Here is a 24,271-nt window from a genome sequence, read left to right on the forward strand (position 1 = left end):
TCTGCACAGGTTTTGATAAATCTCCCCCGTAGGGGGAGATTTATCAAAACCTGTGCAGAGGGAAAGTTGACCAGTTGCCCATAGCAACCAAACAGATAGCTTTTTTTTCATTTTTAAAAGGGCCTCTGAAAAATTAAAGAGGCTATCTGATTGGTTGCTATGGGCAACTAGTCAACTTTTCCTCTACTTTTTCTCTTTTGATAAAGGAGGCTCTAGTGCACTATTGGGCACCTGGATATAAGATGACATACAGTTGGGCATGGAGGCATACAGGCTCCGTATGATATTCTGCAACACATTTGCCCACAGATGTTGCAGCTGGGCCTATATATCCCGTACACTCATACGTAGCTGAATGATTGGAGATAAGTCTGGTGACTGGGCAGGCCAAGGAAGTGTTGCAATGTGGGCAAGCAACCACATTTGGCTGCAGGATGCCCTGTACATATCACTGAGCTGTCCAATCGACTGTCCTATGGGACGGCTCCTCACATCATCTCACCAGCAATTGGGGCAGATCCACCACAAACACTCCATACTCAAATCAACCATCATCTGACCCCAAACAGAACCTGTAATTATTACTAAACACAATATGGCTCCAGTCCATAGCAGTCCAGGTTTTTTGTTTATGACACCACTCCATACGAGGGTGATGGTAGCTAGCTGTCACTGGTAGGACAAGAAATAGGCACCATGACACCAAATATCCTTTGCTAAGCGCCTGGAAATAGTCCGGGCAGAGACAGGAGCGTGTAATGAAAGGAGCCACCTGTTCAAATTGGTGGACAAGGAAACTGTGGAAGCTACTCCTGCTTGTCAGAGGGTTCAATCGATCCTCTCTACTGCTGATCTGTCTGGGCCATCCTGGCCTGTTTGCCATGTATGTGTACCTGTGTGCCATCATGTAACCATAGAGCAGCTGGGGAGGCACTTTTGCACCTCCTTGGGCAAGACCCAGTATCTAATCATATCCCTCCTGTAATCATTGACATATTTACCTGAGACATAAAGCGTTGATTTGCAACATTTCACCATTTTTCTTTCTGGGTGCCTTTGTTTTTTTGTCAATGAGTGTAGTTGTGTTTTCCCTCCTGACATCAGGATCCTGTATCATAATGATACTTTTAAATTAGCTTTGACACATCCTATGACCAGTTGTCACTATCTCCATAGTTTGCAGTAGACTGCTGTAGTAAAAAGTGACAAGCAACCATTGTCACTTTTGTAAAAAAATAAATAAAAAGTAAACATGCCAATATTGCAAATGCCCACCCCCCCAAAATAAATAAATAAATAAATAAATAAACCACAATTGCAGGGATTTCCTGCCCATTATAGGCAGTGGCATCAGTATGATATACTGTCACCGTATGATCAACGTTCACTAGTGATGCAGCCCCTGAAGTTAGAGGGATTTTATGGGACTTTTTCATTAACGTTCCTGTGAATAGGCCATCAATATATGATCAGTTTCTGTCGAACACCCAGCACCCCCATCAAATGGATGTTTGGTAGAGCTGTGTCTCTTGCATATTCATTGAAAAGAACCCTAAAGCAGACAGCATTGTATATTAGCCATGTTGGGTTACTGCAATCTAACTCCCATTGACGTGAATGGGACCATCGCAGGTCAGATAATGATGGCACTCTCTATATCACTTAATATGGTGAAAAGACAACTTTCATGAACTTTGGCTCTTGCTTAAGGGTGCTCTTAAACAGTCCCCACTGCTCACCTCTTCTTAGAGACCTGTTCACATGTAAGAAATGCCAACTCATCCAATCATTGGCCCTACAGGGGACTGCCTTAGTCATTGATTGGGTAAGTGAAAACTTCATAAAAAATGGAGATCAGTGGAGGCCTGCTGAGCATATGAATGACAGGAAATCAGTAAGGTAACCCCCTATTTTTTGCCTACTTGACCACTTAGGCTGCTGTACCCCGACGCTGCCGCTATACAGAGTACAGAAGAATCACTTTTTGGGTACATAAATACATAATCGCTGCAGATTTCAGGAAAACTAGCTGATTACGTGCTCAGAGTTTATCCGTGAATTTTAATATGTGAAATCCACAGCTGATTTTGTACGCCGTCAAAACTTAAAATAACCCTAAACGTGGTCACTAGCTTGGCCATTGAAATGAATGGGGATACGTCAGCTCGTCATTTTGACATTTTCCCAACCAATCCGTGCCTCGGAGGCACCAAACAAAAGTTTCTTGTGGAAAGCCTTATATATTTGCAGTGCCTATGAAGATGAATGCCATGTTTTTTCCATCCTATATTTAGCATAGAAATCAAAAATGCTATAGTGCCAGCTGTTCGGAGTTAGCCATGCGATGGGTGCATCGAGCTGTGAATGCCATGAAATGCAATGGGTTTGTCCAATGTGAACGTGACGTCACCACTGTAAATGTCATGACTCATTCTGAAGTGTTCTCCAAGGGAATAAATGATTTACCAGCTGTGAAACACATATAAGAGGAACACCTCATCCAAACTAAGTAGGAAAAATTAATGTATGAATGATTCATATTCACTTTATTGCTTGTCCATAATATGAGATAATGTATCCCATACTGCACATTATAACATTGTTGTGGTTTCAGGACTGTATAAAAAAGCATTTTAGGTAGCATTGTTTATACCAGTGTTTCCCAACTGGAGGCTTCCTGGTTGGGAAACACTGGTTTATTCAAATATTAGTGATTTAAAGTGTAATCATTGTTTCCATTTCTCCCACAAAATTTATAGTTGACGCAGCAATGAGAAACTTTATAATATATCTTATTAGAGAAAAATACTTCTTTCTTCACTTATCAGATGCCTCTCCTGCCCCCTACCCACTGCTCTGATCACTTAATTCATTAAGAAAAAAACATTTTCAGAGAGATGAAATTGGATTATCAGCTCACCTTAAGAGATCAGGTTACAACTGCTATGTGTAGTAGTCTGTGAAGAGGGGAAGGGGAGAAGGAGGGAGCTGATGTTACGCCGAGCGCTCCGGGTCCCGCTCCTTCCCGGAGCGCTCGCAGCATCCTCGCATTTGCAGCGCCCCGGTCAGACCTGCTGACCGGGTGCGCTGCAATATCTCTCTCAGCCGGGATGCGATTCGCGATGCGGGAGGAGCACGCTCGCGATGCGCATCCCGGCTCCCGTACCTGACTCGTTCCCCGTCTGTCTTGTCCCGGCGCGCGCGGCCCCGCTCCTTAGGGCGCGCGCGCGCCGGGTCTCTGCAATTTAATGGGCCACTGCGCCACTGATTGGCGCAGCAGGCTTAATCAGTGTGTTCACCTGTGCACTCCCTACTTATACCTCACTTCCCCTGCACTCCCTCGCCGGATCTTGTTGCCATTGTGCCAGTGAAAGCGTTTCCTTGTGTGTTCCTAGCCTGTGTTCCAGACCTCCTGCCGTTGCCCCTGACTACGATCCTTGCTGCCTGCCCTGACCTTCTGCTACGTCCGACCTTGCTCTTGTCTACTCCGTTGTACCGCGCCTATCTTCAGCAGTCAGAGAGGTTGAGCCGTTGCTGGTGGATACGACCTGGTTGCTACCGCCGCTGCAAGACCATCCCGCTTTGCGGCGGGCTCTGGTGAATACCAGTAGCAACTTAGAACCGGTCCACCAACACGGTCCACGCCAATTCCTCTCTGGCACAGAGGATCCACCTCCAGCCAGCCGAATCGTGACAGTAGATCCGGCCATGGATCCCGCTGAAGTCCCACTGCCAGTTGTCGCCGACCTCACCACGGTGGTCGCCCAGCAGTCGCAACAGATAGCGCAACAAGGCCACCAGCTGTCTCAACTGACCGTGATGCTACAGCAGCTATTACCACAGCTCCAGCAACAATCTCCTCCGCCAGCTCCTGCACCTCCTCCGCAGCGAGTGGCCGCTTCCGGCCTACGATTATCCTTGCCGGATAAATTTGATGGGGACTCTAAGTTTTGCCGTGGCTTTCTTTCGCAATGTTCCCTGCACTTGGAGATGATGTCGGACCAGTTTCCTACTGAAAGGTCTAAGGGGGCTTTCGTAGTCAGCCTTCTGTCTGGGAAAGCTCTGTCATGGGCCACACCGCTCTGGGACCGCAATGACTCTGTCACTGCCTCTGTACACTCCTTCTTCACGGAGATTCGAAGTGTCTTTGAGGAACCTGCCCGAGCCTCTTCTGCTGAGACTGCCCTGCTGAACCTGGTCCAGGGTAATTCTTCTGTTGGCGAGTACGCCATCCAATTCCGTACTCTTGCCTCCGAATTATCCTGGAATAATGAGGCCCTCTGCGCGACCTTTAAAAAGGCCTATCCAGCAACATTAAAGATGTGCTGGCCGCACGAGAAATTCCTGCTAACCTGCATGAACTTATTCATCTTGCCACCCGCATTGACATGCGTTTTTCCGAAAGGCGTCAGGAGCTCCGCCAGGATATGGACTTTGTTCGCACGAGGCGGTTTCTCTCCCCGGCTCCTCTCTCCTCTGGTCCTCTGCAATCCGTTCCTGTGCCTCCCGCCGTGGAGGCTATGCAAGTTGACCGGTCTCGCTTGACACCTCAAGAGAGGACACGACGCCGCATGGAGAATCTGTGCCTGTACTGTGCCGGTACCGAACACTTCTTGAAGGATTGTCCTATCCGTCCTCCCCGCCTGGAAAGACGTACGCTGACTCCGCACAAAGGTGAGACAGTTCTTGATGTTAACTCTGCTTCTCCACGCCTTACTGTGCCTGTGCGGATATCTTCCTCTACCTTCTCCTTCTCTGCTATGGCCTTCTTGGTTTCCGGATCTGCAGGAAATTTTATTTTGGCCTCTCTCATCAACAGGTTCAACATCCCGGTGACCAGTCTCGCCAGACCCCTCTACATCAATTCTGTTAACAATGAAAGATTGGACTGTACCGTGCGTTACCGCACGGAACCTCTCCTAATGTGCATCGGACCTCATCACGAAAAAATTGAATTTTTGGTCCTCTCCAACTGCACTTCTGAAATTCTTCTTGGATTACCGTGGCTTCAACGCCATTCCCCAACCCTTGATTGGTCCACAGGAGAAATCAAGAACTGGGGTACTTCTTGTCACAAGGACTGTCTTAAACCGGTTCCCAGTACTCCCTGCCGTGACCCCGTGGTTCCCCCTGTATCCGGTCTTCCTAAGGCTTATATGGACTATGCTGAAGTTTTTTTGCAAAAAGCAAGCTGAGACTTTACCTCCTCACAGGCCTTATGACTGTCCTATTGACCTCCTCCCGGGTACTACTCCACCCCGGGGCAGAATCTATCCTCTGTCTGCTCCAGAGACTCTTGCCATGTCAGAGTACATCCAGGAAAATTTAAAAAAGGGGTTTATCCGCAAGTCCTCCTCTCCTACCGGAGCTGGATTTTTTTTTGTGTCCAAAAAAGATGGCTCCCTACGCCCTTGCATTGATTACCGCGGACTTAATAAAATCACGGTAAAAAACCGCTACCCCTTACCTCTTATCTCGGAACTCTTTGATCGCCTACAAGGTGCCCACATCTTTACCAAACTGGACTTAAGAGGGGCTTATAATCTCATCCGCATCAGGGAGGGGGACGAATGGAAGACTGCATTTAACACCAGAGATGGACACTTTGAGTATCTGGTCATGCCCTTTGGCCTGTGCAACGCCCCTGCCGTCTTCCAAGACTTTGTTAATGACATTTTTCGTGATCTCCTATATTCCTGTGTTGTGGTTTATCTGGACGATATTCTGATTTTTTCTGCCAACTTAGAAGAACACCGCCAGCATGTCCGCATGGTTCTTCAGAGACTTCGGGACAATCAACTTTATGCCAAAATGGAGAAATGTCTGTTTGAATGTCAATCTCTTCCTTTCCTAGGATACTTGGTTTCTGGCCAGGGACTACAAATGGACCCAGATAAACTCTCTGCCGTCTTAGATTGGCCACGCCCCTCCGGACTCCGTGCTATCCAACGTTTTTTGGGGTTCGCCAATTATTACAGACAATTTATTCCACACTTTTCCACTATTGTGGCTCCTATCGTGGCTTTAACCAAGAAAAATGCCAATCCCAAGTCCTGGTCTCCCCAAGTGGAAGACGCATTTAAACATCTCAAGTCTGCCTTTTCTTCTGCTCCCGTGCTCTCCAGACCTGACCCATCTAAACCCTTCCTATTGGAGGTAGATGCCTCCTCAGTGGGAGCTGGAGCTGTCCTTCTACAAAAAAATTCTTCCGGGCATGCTGTTACTTGTGGTTTTTTTTCTAGGACCTTCTCTCCGGCGGAGAGAAACTACTCCATCGGGGATCGAGAACTACTGGCCATTAAATTGGCGCTTGAGGAATGGAGGCACCTGCTGGAGGGATCAAAATTTCCAGTTATCATATACACTGATCACAAGAATCTCTCCTATCTCCAGTCTGCCCAACGACTGAACCCTCGCCAGGCCAGGTGGTCGTTGTTCTTTGCCCGTTTTAACTTTGAAATTAATTTTCGCCCTGCTGACAAGAACATTAGGGCCGATGCCCTCTCTCGTTCTTCTGATGCCTCTGAAGTAGAGGTCTCTCCGCAACACATCATTCCTCCTGACTGTCTGATCTCCACTTCTCCAGCCTCCATCAGGCAAACTCCTCCAGGGAAGACCTTTGTTTCTCCACGCCAGCGTCTCGGGATTCTCAAATGGGGACACTCCTCCCACCTCGCAGGCCATGCGGGCATCAAAAAATCCTTGCAACTCATCTCTCGTTTTTATTGGTGGCTGACTCTGGAGACGGATGTTGTTGATTTTGTGCGGGCCTGTACTGTCTGTGCCCGGGATAAGACTCCTCGCCAGAAGCCTGCTGGCCTCCTTCATCCTCTGCCTGTCCCCGAACAGCCTTGGTCACAGATTGGTATGGACTTTATTACAGACTTGCCCCCATCCCGTGGCAACACAGTTGTTTGGGTGGTCGTTGATCGATTTTCCAAGATGGCAGATTTTATTTCTCTTCCTGGTCTTCCTTCAGCGCCTCAGTTGGCAAAGCAATTTTTTGTACACATTTTTCGCCTTCACGGTTTGCCCACGCATATCGTCTCAGATAGAGGCGTCCAATTCGTGTCTAAATTCTGGAGGGCCCTCTGTAAACAGCTCAAGATCAAATTAAACTTCTCTTCTTCTTATCATCCCCAATCCAATGGGCAAGTAGAAAGAATTAATCAGGTCCTGGGTGACTATTTACGGCATTTTGTTTCCTCCCGCCAGGATGACTGGGCAGATCTTCTACCATGGGCCGAATTCTCATACAACTTCAGAGTCTCCGAATCTTCTGCTAAGTCCCCATTTTTCGTGGTGTACGGCCGTCACCCTCTTCCCCCCCTCCCTACTCCCTTGCCCTCTGGTTTGCCCGCTGTGGATGAAGTGACTCGTGATCTTTCCACCATATGGAAAGAGACCCAAAATTCTCTTTTACAGGCTTCATCCCGGATGAAAAGATTTGCTGATAAGAAAAGAAGAACTCCCCCCATTTTTGCTCCCGGAGACAAGGTATGGCTCTCCGCTAAATATGTCCGCTTTCGTGTCCCCAGTTACAAACTGGGACCACGCTATCTTGGTCCTTTCAAAGTCTTGTGCCAGATTAACCCTGTCTCTTACAAACTCCTTCTTCCTCCTTCTCTTCGTATTCCCAATGCCTTCCATGTCTCTCTCCTTAAACCACTCATCATTAACCGCTTCTCTCCCAAACTTGTTTCTCCCACTCCTGTTTCCGGTTCTTCTGACGTCTTCTCTGTGAAGGAGATTCTGGCCTCCAAGACGGTCAGAGGAAAAAAAATTTTTTGGGTGGATTGGGAAGGCTGTGGCCCAGAAGAGAGATCCTGGGAACCTGGGGACAACATCCTAGACAAAAGTCTTATCCTCAGGTTCTCAGGCTCCAAGAAGAGGGGGAGACCCAAGGGGGGGGGGGGGGTACTGTTACGCCGAGCGTTCCGGGTCCCCGCTCCTCCCCGGAGCGCTCACAGCATCCTTGCATTTGCAGCGCCCCGGTCAGACCTGCTGACCGGGTGCGCTGCAATATCTCTCTCAGCCGGGATGCGATTCACGATGCGGGAGGCACCCGCTCGCGATGCGCATCCCGGCTCCCGTACCTGACTTGTTCCCCGTCTGTCTTGTCCCGGCACGCGCGGCCCTGCTCCTTAGGGCGCGCGCGCGCCGGGTCTCTGCAATTTAAAGGGCCACTGCGCCACTGATTGGCGCAGCAGGCTTAATCAGTGTGTTCACCTGTGCACTCCCTACTTATACCTCACTTCCCCTGCACTCCCTCGCCGGATCTTGTTGCCATTGTGCCAGTGAAAGCGTTTCCTTGTGTGTTCCTAGCCTGTGTTCCAGACCTCCTGCCGTTGCCCCTGACTACGATCCTTGCTGCCTGCCCTGACCTTCTGCTATGTCCGACCTTGCTCTTGTCTACTCCCTTGTACCGCGCCTATCTTCAGCAGTCAGAGAGGTTGAGCCGTTGCTGGTGGATACGACTTGGTTGCTACCGCCGCTACAAGACCATCCCGCTTTGCGGCGGGCTCTGGTGAATACCAGTAGCAACTTAGAACCGGTCCACCAACACGGTCCACGCCAATTCCTCTCTGGCACAGAGGATCCACCTCCAGCCAGCCGAATCGTGACAGCTGATGCAGAGACAGAAACATACTAAAATAATTATATTTAGCAAATCTGACCTGTAACTTACTAAGATGAATATTCAAAACCTTTAATCCTTATATCTGATTTTCTGGTGACAACTTTTCCCCTGGTCTTCTAGTTATAGTTTCTATACATCCAGCTATTCAGCTTTTGATTATGACATCTAGTCACATGAGGCACGTAAATGACTACAGTGGTAACATGGAATAACACGTCATTATTGGACCTAATGCAGACCAGAAGAGCATTGCTATAGGAACAGTCAAGGCAGCACCAAGAAAACAATTAGTAACACTACGCTGTGAAGGACTGAAATCCTGCAGCACCTGTAAGGTCCACCTGCTCAAGAGAGCTCATGTACAGGCCCATCTGAAGTTTGTTAATGAGCAACAATGGTCCTAGCTGCCTTGACATTATTGACTAGATCATTCTGTGTAGTTCTGGGCTGGATCCTCATCATTCCCATGATCATTGATACTCTGTGGTGGGATCTTACATGAAACCCCTGACCAAGGGAGATTGATGGTTAATTTATCTTTGTTCCATTTGTGCACCTACTGTAGTAAACTTCTCACCAAGCTGCTTGTGTACGTCTACAACCTTGTCCCTGACATCTTTGGACATCTCTTTGGTCTGGGCCATGGTGAGGAGCTTGGATTCAAATAAGCCGACCATTAAAATTATATGCTGATCACTGCTTTGTCAGTGGCCAAATGTACAAAATCATCACTTCTTTCCTCCACTGTATGTTGCATTTATTTCTTGGATGTATACTGGTAGTTTACTGGAATTAAAAGCATGGAATGACACAGTCCCGAGTGCTGCACACAGTTTATATTTTGAAAATAAAAGAAATCTAGTCCCTAGCTGACTACGTTCAGTCCATTATACTCGATGAGCCTGCTGCTGGTATACCCTCAGTATACCTTTTTGACAGGTTTGAAGACATATACCTCTTGTTGGAGAAATGAGATGTATGCAGAGCCTAATATATGAACAGCATTTTGCTACCTTCATATTGTTATAGACAGATGCAGCATGTAAAACCACAGTAGAACTTGTAGCCGTTTGTAGCCTTGTGTTGTATCCGGAGGAATATCTAGTATGAATTTTTTATTACAGTATTACAGCATGGGACCCAGAACTTGTGTGATCTGTTTCTAGCGTTGTGTAGATCTGTCGTGGAGACACTGCAGGTTATAGAGGCAGAGAAGAGCAAAGTGGACATTGTGAATATAAAACAAGCATGGAAAGAAGTTAATTGCTATAACATGCCCTATAAGATCTGCATTAGGTGACTTTTTCCTGATTGACTTTAATGGGGAAATGTGAAGACAGTAAAGTGTACTTGTGATCATCACGGCTTATAGACAAAAGAATGCATGGCATGGCAAGCAGTTTTTGAAAGAAATTAGCTCTGCTTTTCGACAACATAATAAACTTGACTTGTCTTGTAGTGCCGTGCATTCTTCTTGTATGGGTTTGTATATCCTTCTAATAGGCATCACCTCAGCACTTTACTGCTGAATCTATTGCTTCCTGTAATTACATATATATATATGGTGTCGGACTGGGTAATGTGTGTATTAACCTCCACGTGATGCCAGGGCGTAGTTGACCTATACACCACCCGAGGTAGGCCAGCTTCACCTGTGCCAGGCACGGGGCAAATAATCACTCTGACGCAAGGTTACGGTTAACCAATATGCTTTACTGAGGTAGACAAGGTGTTAAAGTCCATACAGCTCAGATAGGCACTAAGGAGATGCAGGGTGAACTTAGGGAAACTTATCCACTTGTTGGGACTTGTAGTTGTAATTGACTTGACTGAGGCAGCCACGCTTGACTTTAGCAATTGACTGGCTTGACTCTGACTGACTACTTGGACTTCTGTAGTTTCCCCACTGGTTTAGTTCCTACCTTGTAGCTTTGACTTTCACTAAAGGTGCAGGGGTTAACTTGCAGTAGAAGCGTGGTTGCAAGACTAGGCCTCAGGCCTCCTTCTGGATCACACAGACTCCTAAGCTCCTCACTTCACTGTACCTCAGCATGCACTGCAAGAGCTAGAGCTCAAGAGAGTGAGCTGAACCCTGCCCTCACTATGTAAGGAGGACAGTCTAGAGCAGTGATGGCGAACCTTTGTGAGCCCGAGTGCCCAAACCGTAATGCACGCCAACTTTTTTCCCCTCAAAGTGCCAGCGCAGCAATTAAATCAGAATACTGAGGTTTAAGTTTAGAAAAAACAATGCATACAGTTGCCATAACTAGCATCTTTTGTTTTAAAAGAAGAACAACAGAGTTCAATGATCCAAACTTGTTTTTTTTTTATTGAAAAAACTTAAATTCTAGTAAAGAAAACACACTGGTGGTTGGTGGTGCATCACCTAAATAAGCTTATGTTTTCGTGAATGTTATATTTTAAAGGAAAACTGTCCGCTTTCTCCCCCCGCACTAACCAGTGGTACTGGCTGGTAGTGCGGGGGACACTGATCAGTTTGAGCCTTACCGTGCCCGGATCCGCAGCTGTTTCTGCCATAATCTTCTATTTTCGCTTTATGCAAATGAGGTTCTAACTTGCACCGACCGAGCTAACTGGCTCTGTGACGTCAGCATTTCTGGCCGCTGCACCGCCCAGCTCATCAATATTCCTCCCCTCTCTCTTCATTACAGAGCAGGGAGAGGAGGAATATTGATGAGCTGGGCGGCGCTGCGGCCAGAAACGCTGACGTCACAGTGCCAGTTAGCCCAGTTGGTGCCAGTTAGCACCTCATTTGCATATATTGAAAATAGAAGAAGACGGCAGAACGGCACGGTGGATCTGGGCACGGTAAGGCTCAAACTGATCAGCGTCCCCCGCACTACCAGCCAGTGCTGCTGATTAATACGGGGGGAGAAAGCGGACAGTTTTCCTTTAATAGTTTGGACATTTACGCATGCGGCGATTCCAAATATGTTTGTTTATTTTTGGTGACATTATTTTATATAAAAATGGGGAAACCTTTAAACCTTTTATTGGGGGGGGGGGGGGGTCTTTAAACATTATTTTACATTTTCTTTTAACATTTTTTTTTTTACAGTTTTTTTGTTAGTCCCCATAGGGCAGAGTTTTCCAAACTGTGTGTCTCCAGTTGTTTCAATACTACAACTACCAGCATGCCCGGACAGCCAAAGGCTGTCCAGGCATGCTGGGAGTTGTAGTTTTGCAACAGCTGGAGGCGCCCTGTTAGGAAAAAAAAAAACTCCATGGGGACTGTTCTACTACCTGCACTGCAATCTATTCATTGCAGACAGTGATCCCTGATCAGTGTTATCGGCGCTCCATTACTACAGCCTGCAGAGGCTATCAGCATTATTGGAGCGCCGATGGGACAGGACGGAGGCAGGTAGGGAACCTCCGCCTGTCCTCTCAGCTGATCGGGACCCGGCAGCATTATGCTGCCGGTGTCCCGATCAGCTCCACTGAGCTACCGGCAGTCACTTCGGCATTTTAGACGCCGCGATCAGCTTTGATCGCCACGTCTGAAGTGTTAATGCCGAACATCACTCGGATCGGTGATGTCCAGCATTAGCCAGCATGGAGAGCTCAGCTCTTGAGCTCTCTTCATATGCCTGCTGCACGGCTGCACCGTTTATTAACGGCACCCAGCAGTGATGGGGTTAATTCACCTCCCAGCGCTGCGCACTGCTGGGAGGAGACAGTCACAGTCGGCCCCACAGTGAAGGGACCGGCCGCGCTGCAGGGAGCTAACTTACTGCCGGAGCCCGGCTCTGCTCTCTTGTTTAATTGTCTTCTTCCGTGCCTTCATTGTGCGACCCACTGTATATGCATCCATGGCGAACTATGGCCGCGTGCCCACAGAGGGGGCCCGGCGTGCCACCTGTGTCACGCGTGCCATAGGTTCGCCATCACTGGTCTAGAGAGATCCCATTGGTCACTGACAAGCCACCTGGTTCACTTTGCATACCTCCCCTTGACAAAATGGTTACTAAGAACACTATTTAAAGTGACAAACACCTCAAAAGATTAAACAACATATGACCTGAGATGTTATAGTTGTTAGGAGGGATGTGGATCCAGGGGGACACTGGAATAGAAGCTACCACACAGGACAGGCAGGTGTACAGACTAACAGATTCTGTACTGGGCCACCACATACAGTCATGGCTGTAAATGTTGGCACCCCTGAAATTTTTCAAGAAAATTGTAGTATTTCTCACAGAAAAGGATTGCAGTAACACATGTTTTGCTATACACATGTTTATTCCCTTTGTGTGTATTGGAACTAAACCAAAAAAGGGAGGAAAAAAGTCAAATTGGACATAATGTCACACCAAACTCCAAAAATGGGCTGGACAAAATGATTGGCACCCTTAACTTAATATTTGGTTGCACACCCTTTGGAATAAATATCTGAAATCAGTCGCTTCCTATATCCATCAATAAGCTTCTTACACCTCTCAGCCGGAATGTTGGACCACTCTTCCTTTGCAAACTGCTCCAGGTCTCTTATTGGAAGGCGCCTTTTCCCAACAGCAATTTTAAGATCTCTCCACAGGTATTCAATGAGATTTAGATCTGGACTCATTGCTGGCCCCTTCAGAACTCTCCAGCACTTTGTTGCCATCCATTTCTTGGTGCTTTTTGACGTATGTTTGGGGTCATTGTCCTGCTGGAAGACCCAAGATCTCGGACACAAACCCAGCTTTCTGACTCTGGGCTGTACAGTGCGACCCAAAATCAATTGGTAATCCTCAGATTTCATGATGCCTTGCACACATTCAAGGCACCCAGTGCCAGAGGTAGCAAAACAACCCCAAAACATAATTGAACCTCCACCATTTTTCACTGTAGGTACTGTTCTTTTCTTTGTAGGCCTCATTCCGTTTTCGGTAAACAGTAGAATGATGTGCTTTATTAAAAAGCTCTATCTTGATTTCATCTGTCCACAAGACGTTTTCCCAGTAGGATTTTGGCTTACTCAAGTTCATTTTGGCAAAATGTAGTCTTTCTTTTTATGTCTGTGTCAGCAGTTGGGTCCTCCTGGGTCTCCTGCCATAGCGTTTCATATCATTTAAATGCCGACGGATAGTTCGCGCTGACACTGATGCTCCCTGAGCCTGCAAGACAGCTTGAATATCTTTGGATATCCACCATCCGGACTATCCTGCGTTGACACCTTTCATCAATTTTTCTCTTCCGTCCACACCCAGGGAGACTAGATATTAGGGGTGTAAGAAAAAAAATCGATTCACTCGATTATCACGATTTTTCATTAGACGAAACTGTATCGATTCAAAATATTTTTGAATCGATCTTTTTAAGGATGTGGAATTCCTATTTCCCGACGCCCGGGACATGCAGTTCCAGGCGCCGGGCAGGGGAATTTTTCCTCCCGGCTTCGTGCAAGCAGGGCTGGACCTAACAAGTACGGCGGCGCTCAGCAGTCTGTATGGAGCGGGCTCCCGACTCCTGCCCGCTCCATACTGTGCAGCCCCCTGGCTGATTTCAGTAGTCGGGGGGCCGCTGCTAATAGCCAGCATGCGGCGATTGCCACGGCTGACTATTCACCCTTTAGATCGCCGCTGTCAAAGCTGACAGCGGTGTCTAAAGGGACATGTGAATGCTCCCTAGTGGGGTGGATCGCCCCCCCCGCAGCACATTTGCGGGGGTGGAAGGATCCACTAGAGGTAGCCGGAGGGCTTACCTCTGCTATCCTGGTGTCCCGTGGCTCTGTCATTGATAGATCCTGGCTGGACTAGGCTCTATCAATGGAGCGCAGAGCACACAGATCAATAGAGTTCTATTGAACTCTATTGATATGTATGAGGAATCTAATGATTCCTCCTAAAAGTCGCCTAAGGGACTAATAAAGTGTAAAAAAAAAAAAAGTTTTAATAAAAGTTTAGAAGACACACATTAACCCCTTCCATATTAAAAGTTCAAATCACCCCCTGTTCCTATATAAAAAAACATGTAAACATAATAAAAATAAACATATTTGGTATCACTGCATGCGTAATTGTACGACCTATTAAAATATAACATTATGTATCCCATACGGTAAATAACGTAAATGTAAAAAAAAAAAAAAAAAAAACACAGAATTGCAATTTTTTATAATATCCCAGAAAAAAAGAGATTAAAAAGTCAGATCAATACCAAAATGGTACCGATACAAAAAACAGAGTATGGCACAAACAATTTGCCCTCATACAGCCTCATGCAAAAAATCACAATATATCATCTTAGGCTGCATTCACATCTGGTTTTTACACTCCTGGTGTCGGATCAGTGCTGAACTCCATTTACTTTAATGAGCCGACCGGCGTCAAACGGTGACTTCTGTCGGCTCATTTTTGAACCGTATCTAAAACCATAGTATACTCTTTAAAGTAAATTGAGTTCAGCGCTGGGGTACGGGAGAGCCCGGTTTGCCCCTCCCCCAGCTGGATCCGACACCCGTAGTGTAAAAACCAGATGTGAATGCAGCCTTAGAGACAGAATCGGCATATATCATATCGTCATACGTGTACAAAAATTAGCCCTCCTACAACATCATGCAAAAAAAAATAGCAATATATGGTCTTTGAGACAGAATCGCAATATATTGTATTGTCATATACCTATAGTATCGCCAGATTCTTGCCAATTCACACCCCTACTAGCTACAGTGCCATGGGTTGCAAACTTCTTAATAATGTTGCGCATTGTGGACAAAGGCAAATCTAGATCTTTGGAGATGGACTTGTAACCTTGAGATTGTTGATATTTTTCCACAATTTTGGTTATGTGGTCCTCAGACAGTTCTTTTCTCCTCTTTCTGTTGTCCATGCTTAGTGTGGCACATACATATATATACACACACACACATATATATATATATATATATATATACACATATATATATTGTAGGGAACAGCTCACACAGTGGGGTTGGCAATGACAGTATTCACACAGGCAGCGGGTTTCAAACATCCAAGAGGTTGTTTATTTAAATGATTTTAGGCACAAAGCACAGTACAAACAAAGCCTAAGCCTGTGCTGCTCTAACTAGACATCACGATACCTCACTATCCTACTGTAGGCATAATGTCTGGCACAAGCATAATCACAAATTGTCCATAGAGGAAAGTTCAGACCTGGTAGGTTTAACCTGCGGTGCTGGCTGTGGCTGCTTCTCATCTCAGTCTCTCCACCAGCTCCCAACTTTAACAGTCCTTTGTTTAAAGGCTTCCTTCCCAGAAATCAACACAGGAAGCCTCACCTGAGAACACCTTGGAGTAGGGAAAACCCATAGTGGACTAGGGGTGTGGACTGGAGCACTCACACTTTCAACCTGTCCTCCAGTCCAAGAAATCCAGCCCATGTAACTTAAACAAATGAGCCCTAGCAGACAATGCTCTGCTAAAGCAGCATATAACCTTCTGAATTTCCTTTACCGTGCCTGGCTGAGGAAACCTGGTGAGATATACACCCCATCCACCACTTTCCCATCCACTTTCCACAATATATATATATATATATATATATATATATATATACACATATATATATATATACACATATATATATATATATATATATATATATATATACATACACACATACGCAGTATTAAACCTCAGTGTGGTCTCTATAGTATTTCGAAATAGGCATCCTTTATAATGTAGTTTCCAAGTGCTGACATTGGAGACAAGTGCTCAGGAAAATGTAGGTAGGTCAGTGCTTTGTGTTCTCCTTGCAGAAAGCACGAAGTGTGGAGAATTTTAAGCCATTTAGCCCTCCACTAAGAACTCTGGGAAGAGAAATATGCAAAGCAGCTCATTAACATGCCAGGATCGGTGGCTTGTTAATGAGCTGCTTTGCATATTTCTTTTCCCAGGGAAATGTAGGAAAATTCTAACTGTTCCCCCTTAAAGGGGCACTCCAGTGGAAACCTTTTATTTTTTTTTTATTTTTTTTTTTATAATCAACTGGTTCCAGAAAGTTAAACAGATTTGTAAATTATTTTATTTTAAAATCTTAATCCTTCCAGGAAGGATTTTAGGTCCAATGAGAAAACTGCATACAGGGCAAAAATGAGCCGACCGGAGTCAGAGTTTCACTCCAGTCGGCTCATTGAAATACATTACATATGGGCAGCATAAGGCAGGAATACCGGAGCGCCCGGTTTTAGCTCTTCCCAGCCGTATGCAGTCCCATATTGTCTAAAACGTGATGTGAACCCAGTCTGAAAGTATATTCAACTAGTGTACAAATCTACAAATCTTTGTTTCTTATCTTTACATCCACCAAACATTTGTTCTTCTGTTGGTAAATGCAGAAAGTGTAAGACATATGTCAGTAAAGAGTCATTTTGTTCCCAGCATACAGAGCAGTGGTATTTCTGACCCCTCCAGACATTGCGGAAACTTCATGACCACCGATATAGAGGAAAAATACATTCATATTTTGGCTACAACCACAATCATATAGCACAGGCTACCATTTTTTTAATATGTGTACTATAAAATAAATAGGGTATTCCAATGATGCTATTAAATAGACTTCTCCCATAGCCAACTAATACCCTATTTTATGACCATGAGCCTGAATCAGGTCTGCCCATAGATTGATGGATTAAATACGCTTCTCGGCCTTTTGGCTAAGATCAAGTGTAGTATCTGTTCTTATCAGTGGTTTAGTCTTTAGCCATTGATGTAAGATGGATGCTGCATGGAGGGAGCAGGTGTAGCAGGGCGTTCCAGGGTTGGTTCTGAGGAATTAACTCGACTGCTGTCCTGATGTGACCTGCTTCCTCCGGGTCTCGCCATGAGGTAGAGGGGTGTAGAGCCGAGGTACTTCTGTGTCTCGGGGAGTGGTGACCGTGAGGTGCCAAAACTCACTGGGTGTTAACTCACTGAGTGGACGCACTGCACCATACTCTTCATCTTTGGCACTCACTCTTGGTATCCCGGCCTTCTGGCTAGGATCAGGGCAATTTTTATAGATTCGGCCAGATGACCAGGCAGCATATCTGCACTCGTCCACTTATTTATTATTTTTTTGTTTGTCACTGTGCCACGTTTGTGTCTTTATTTGTACACAGGATTGTCAGGATGCGGTAGCCCTTCTAGGTGTCCCTCCTGGCGGTCTAGGGGAGGTGTGTGTGTGGCCATTAGGTTCCTCACCTCCCTGCAACCCCTGGGCATCTTGGCTTTGGTCAAGATGCCACCAGTATATGGCTCCCCGGCTGATACCTTGGTTAATGCCTAGGTTCATGCCAGGAGCATTTTTGTCCCCTTAGTAGCTTCGGCGAAAAGGGGCATCGAACCTGGATCCTTGCAGCTGCCTTTTGGCCCGGAGGTGAAGGGTAGGTTTGTTGGGGGGCCTCTCTCCTGTTGGAGAAGGGCTTAGTGATAGACTGCATCCTTTGTGCACGTTTTTTTAGTGTGACACGTTTGCACTTTTTCTTGCACTTTGGGTGCCTCGGCTCTTAAAAAAAACAAAAAGACATATTTTTCTTGGCCCAAGAAAACCAAATAGCAAATGTTCTATTTCTATCAGTTTAAACCTTTTGTTTTTAGTATTACTGACAAAAGAATCATCGATGACAATTGTAGCATTATCTGACTATTGCTTCCCTGACCAGCCATCTAAACTTGAAGGCTATATCCACCTTTTGCAAATACATTTTTTATTTTTAAATAAATATTTATATATTTTTAAAATAAAAACTGTGAACATACAGTGTAGGAAACGACAGAATATGTTTGGTAACATTTTTAAGATGAAAAGTGTTGTACTTCTTGGGAAGAAAATGCAGTTACCTATCATATATCACAGAGTGTTTGTACAATGCAATTGTCTGTATAATTTAATTGTATGCAAACTTCAGACAAAATTTAGCACGGATTCTGGTGACCTCTAGTGTTGACAACAGCATAACATTCCTTGTCACCATATTTACTGCCTTCTGTCTATAGCGGTGGTCTAGCAGAGGAAGCAAAATGCATAACATATAATAATAAATAAAAAGGAAAAAGCCATTTCTGGCTAAGTAAATGAGGTTATCTGCCACTCATTTCTTGCCCATTTTTCTGCCGCCATTTATATAAACACAGTCGGACACCATCATCTGTGAAATTCCCTAGTAGTGCTAAACTGGACCGGCGCTGTTACAGCATATAAAGTATTTTCATAGACCATCTCCTACAAGAAATGTATGATGGACACAAAAGACATGGGCATCAAATAGACGACACGGATAAACTCGGCACAGGAGTGTGTACTGAATTTTAAAGAACAGAATTCATATAACAGAATTACATATTCAGCTGGAACAAGTGAAAGCAAAAATAGGAAGGGTATGTTCTTCGAGCACTACTGAAATACGGTTCGATAAAGAAGACTTCGATCAGCCAGCAAATGCACGGGATATTCTTTATTCAGATAAGTTTAGCAAAAGGACAACGTGTTTTGGCACGCATTCACGCCTTCCTCAGGTCCAAAATAACAGTAAGTTATGGAGTCCCGTGGAGGAATCCTATGCTGCTGCCGAAACGCGTTGTCCTTTTGCTAAACATATCTGAATAAAGAATATCCTGTGCATTTCCTAGCTGATCGAAGTCTTCTTTTGTGGTGACCCATGGTGATGGCGAGACTACAGGGTGTAGCGGTGTAGGTGGATGGGGCAAGATGGTATTAACCCCAGGGGCAAGGTGTTATTAACTCCTAATGTTCGTGACGCCAGAGGGTTTTTTGGGTACTGGAACCACCAAAATGGTATCTCCACTATTCCAATAGCTAGGCAGTGAAAATGAGATTCCACAACCAGGTTATGGTTTAACGGAAGGCTTTGCTAAGGTGAGATAGGTGTTATTATCTTCATAGCTTGGCCAGAATCCCAGAGAGGCGGCCAGGAACACAGAAGGACCTCGCAGCTTGCTGGGACCAATTATACTTGTAATAGACTTTAGGTAATTGACTTGAGGCTTGACTAGACTGTAGACAGTGACAGCAGACATAGACTTGACTTACTGGAATGACTGTAGATTTGAGGCCTTCCAGGTACTGGACACTAGCACTGAGATCTCTGGTGTTTGCTGGTCAGTAAAGTGATGATGGTACAAGAGCAAGAATTGTGATGGCCGCCCCCTTATATAGAGGGGGGCTGAGCCAAAGCCCATTGGTCAAGCTGCGGGTCATGTGTTAAACTGGTGTCCTCTGTGTTACATGTGATAACATAAACATAACATGTCTCTTTTCACAGGTCTTTTAGACATTTACTGGTGTCCTCCAAAGGTCCTTTATACGGACTATACATTGAAATACTGACTATAATCCTATTACATTAAATAACACTATAATAACAGCAGGGGAGACACTGCAGGAGAGCCCCCAGGTCACCGAGGGACTCAACCTGACAGGGCCTAAGTGTAGTGCAGGACCATGTCTGGTCTGGTAATCTCATCAGGCTGCTAGTGCTAGAGATCGCCCAGGTGAACTTATTAGACTCATTAGAGCAGTGTTTCCCAACCAGGGTGCCTCCAGCTGTTGCAAAACTACAACTCCCAGCATGCCTGGACAGCCAAAGGCTGTCTGGGCATGCTGGGAGTTGTAGTTTTGCAACAGCTGGAGGCACCCTAGTTGGGAAACACTGCATTAGAGGGTTAGTGTCAGTTCACGCTACGTACAGTTTTCATGCATTTTACATTTTACTTTAAATATGGTTTTTGGAGAAATATTGCCATTCGGAGAAGATGATTTGACCTATTATCACAAATTGAGGTATTTTATGAAGATTTGAAGTCTTTAGGCTGTGTTTAAATGATGAATTTGTACTGCATTTTCCACACATTTTCACAGCATTTGTCACACATTTTTACAGCATTTTAGAGGTTTTTGTATAAATTTTTACCTTATTTGACACAATTGTTGTACCATATGCATGCAGTACAATTTTTGCTTTGGGAAATATCACAGCAAAAACAAAAGAAAAGCAATGTGTAAACACAGCCTCAGGAGAGGTGTATAACTACTATATATCCCGATGCCATAAAGACAGCAGCAGATCGGGGTGGGGTGGGAAGGAGTCTGGGAGCTAGTAGGAGGGGATCTGCTAGGTGATGATATCATCCTGTAGTCCTCATTAAAGGAGTTTTTTTTTTTTTATCTAAGAACCCAAGTGCAAGAAATAAGTGCAAGCGTGTTACACAAAAAAAAAATGTGCACAAGGATGCTGTCCATCACAAAGCCCTTCTCCGAAATAAGAGAGGCCACCCAACAAAACCACCCTTCCCCTCTGGGCCAGAAGGCACCTGCAAGGGTCCAGGTTCAATGTCCATTTTTGCCGAAGCTACTAGGGAACCACAAGTGCTCCTGGTGTCAACCTAGGCGTTAGCCCAAATATCCGCCCGCAGAGCCGTATACGAATGTCATTCTGCCCATGCAGGAATGCTTGGGTTTGCAAGGATGTGAGGAACCTAATGGCCACACCCACCTCCCCTGGACCGTCAGGAGGGACACCCAGAAGGGCTTAAGCACCCTGACTAATCCTAGTGACAAACAACACGCAAAAGTGGCACAATGATCAAAAGCCATACAATAAATAAATGATTGTGTGCTGTCAGTTATGGCCCAGACATCCGGCCGGATCTATTAAAAAATTTCCCTGATCCTAGTCAGAAGGCCGGGAATCAAAGGGGTGAGTGCCAAAAGGTGAAGAGTTGTGGTGCTGTGCTTACATTCAGTGAGTTTAGACATCTCAGGGTCACCACTCCCCTAGGCACTAGAAGTACCCCGGCTCTAGAACCCCTCGGCCGAATGACCAGACCGCGAGGGCACAGGTCTTATTGGGGCAGCCGTTGAGCTGGTTTTGTGGCACCAGCCCCCAAACCCCCTGTAACAACTGCCCCCTCCATGCAGCATCCATTCTACATCAGTAAGAGAGACTAACCAACTGATAAGAACAGATACTACACTTGATCTTAGCCAAAAGGCCGAGAAGCGAAGGAGTTATCCAGGAATAGAAAAACAGAGCAAAATTCTTTCAAAAACCACTCCCCGTCTGTCTCCAGGTTGGGTGTGGTTCCATTGAAGTGAGTGGAGCCAAGTTGTAATACCACACACAAACTGGGGACAGACATGGGGCTGTTTTTTAAAGAAATTAGCCCTGTTTTTCTAATCCTGGATAACCCTTTCAGTACAGTAACTCTTTTTTTTTTGCCAGACTGGTGACCAAGTTCGAGTAATAATAAATGAGGCTGTATGACTAGTGATGGTGGACGTGCATCATATAAGCAAAAAACAAAACCCAGAGTGCTTCTTTAACCTATGTGTCACTGATCCCAAGTTATTTTTAGTGTCAATGTGCTTGAATTACCTGTATGGGGTGAATTGTGTTTTTTTTATTTTAGCTTTTTTTTTCTTTTTGCCCCTGGAGGTTCAGCATTCTTGTGCTCTATGGATTACTGTCATCTTCAGCATTTCCCATCTTCCCATGCGGCTCGAGACAACAGCATCACAAGGGGCTTGGCTTATTCTCGTTTCCCCTGACAAGCCAGCCCCCTGATGTTGTGTGCAGCCCATTTGTTTGTGCCGCAGTGCTGGCATTCAGTGTTGCCCATGCTGTCATGTGATCTCAGCACAGTCTACAGATAGCGGGGACACATTGAATGCAGGCACATGGCATGTACAGATGGGCCGCACACGTCATCAGTGGGCTGCAATGTCAGGGAAGACAAGAAGAAGCCAGGCCCCCAGTGATCAGCTGTTGTCTCAAGCTGCACAGGAAGATGGTAAAGGCTCAAGACAACAGTAATTCATAGGGCACAAGAATGCTCCAGGGGCATAAAAATCCACCCCATAGAGGTAATTAAAGCACAATGGCACCCTACATAACTTGGCATCAGGGGCACATAGGTTTAAAGTTCCGAAATCCTGGAATACCCCTTTAAGATGAAACTGCCACTCAGAGGTTCATCACTGTATGTATGGCACATCAGCAGTGTCATGTATAATAGAAATGAAGGTTTTGTTCTATATGATGTAGAGCTCAGGTCAATATAACATGTCATTCTCTGCAGTGTTCGTTCCATGATGTGACTCCTGTCAAATCGTATCTGACTAATTGCTGCTTCACCTCGATGCCACAGTCTCCGCTTCACACGCACCCAACCTATGAGCCTCTGTAAATATTTGGATGCTATAGTTTCTCTAACTCCTATCTTAATCTGTCAATCTTATATTATTAGAACTTTGAGTTTGTCTTTTCGGATTGCTTTTCAGGCCACTGGAACGTTCCGGAGAAGATGTAGACATCATATTTGCACGTCTTAAAGAAGTGAAGGCTTTCGAGAGATTCCATCCAAATTTACTGCAGCAGATCTGCTTCTGTGGCTATTATGAGAGCTTGGAGAAGGGGGTTACGTGTAAGTACAGATAATATTATAATCGTTCATGTCATACGTTAGGAAAATGCCTTAAAAAAGTTTCTTACTGCCCTACTGTTTCCCATCACCCCAACGGTTATATGCAGCAGTAGCCATTTACAGGGAAACCTTAAATGGGTACTCCACTGCCCCAGCATCCAGAACATTTAGTTCTGAATGCTGGGTATGGGCTGCGGGGGTCGTGACATCATGGCCACGCCCACATGAAGTCACACCCCCTCCCATAGACTTGCATTGTGGTGGCGTGGTGTGACGTCACCAGGGGGCGTGGCTGTGACCCCCGCAGCCCGCAACCAGTGTTCGTAACTAAATGTTCTGGATGCTGGGGCAGTGGAGTACCCCTTTGATACTGACGCTGTCTGTAGATGACACCAAAAGACACTGGCACTGCTATTTTTACGTTTTGCATCAGTGTGGTAAGTATAGGGCATCAAAATGTAATATTCATAACAGTTTGTTAGAGAAATACAGTGCTCTTCCCTATTGATATTGATTTTACTATAATAGACTATAATGCAAGTCTATGGAAAGTCTAAGTCAGGGGTGATTGGCTGAGAGAAATTTACTTTGTGTTAGTATGGAGATCAGAAAGCTTTGAGCATTGGGACTAGCACCACTGAAACAGCTTCGACAGGGGATCGGCGGCAGGTGAGTACAAGGTACTTGTCACGATGCCGGCTGGCAGGAGGTGGATCCTCTGTGCCAGAGAGGGATTGGCGTGGACCGTGCTAGTGGACCGGTTCTAAGTCACTACTGGTTTTCACCAGAGCCCGCCGCAAAGCGGGATGGTCTTGCTGCGGCGGTAGTGACCAGGTCGTATCCACTAGCAACGGCTCAACCTCTCTGACTGCTGAAGATAGGCGCGGTACAAGGGAGTAGACAGAAGCAAGGTCGGACGTAGCAGAAGGTCGGGGGCAGGCGGCAAGGTTTGTAGTCAGGGTGGATAGCAGAAGTTCTGGTACACAGGCTTTGGACACACAAAACGCTTTCACTAGGCACAAGGGCAACAAGATCCGGCAAGGGAGTGCAAGGGAGGAGATCAGATATAGCCAGGGAGCAAGTGGAAGCCAATTAAGCTAATTGGGCCAGGCACCAATCATTGGTGCACTGGCCCTTTAAGTCTCAGGGAGCTGGCGCGCGCGCGCCCTAGAGAGCGGAGCCGCACGCGCCAGCACATGACAGCAGGAGACGGGAA

The 24,271-nt window shown here is 45.8% G+C and overlaps 1 protein-coding gene and 2 pseudogenes across 7 annotated transcripts in view; 2 read left to right on the top strand and 1 right to left on the bottom strand.

Moving 5' to 3' along the window:
* RAPGEF4 (Rap guanine nucleotide exchange factor 4) overlaps positions 1-24,271 on the top strand; it is a 467,767-nt gene that overhangs the window by 70,120 nt on the left and 373,376 nt on the right. For 6 of the 7 annotated variants that reach the window (XM_056536334.1, XM_056536335.1, XM_056536336.1 and 3 more), the window contains one exon: positions 22,913-23,055. In XM_056536334.1, the coding sequence (XP_056392309.1) occupies positions 22,913-23,055 (143 nt within the window). Of the gene's footprint in view, positions 1-22,746; positions 22,815-22,912; positions 23,056-24,271 lie in introns of those variants that run through there. The other variant, XM_056536331.1, reaches the window with a different exon arrangement.
* Positions 17,269-17,361, top strand: LOC130290065 (U2 spliceosomal RNA; annotated as a pseudogene).
* LOC130289996 (U2 spliceosomal RNA) lies at positions 21,529-21,636 on the bottom strand (annotated as a pseudogene).

The sequence above is a fragment of the Hyla sarda genome, chromosome 8 (genome assembly GCF_029499605.1).
Source record: "Hyla sarda isolate aHylSar1 chromosome 8, aHylSar1.hap1, whole genome shotgun sequence".
In the NCBI taxonomy this organism is placed as follows: domain Eukaryota; kingdom Metazoa; phylum Chordata; class Amphibia; order Anura; family Hylidae; genus Hyla; species Hyla sarda.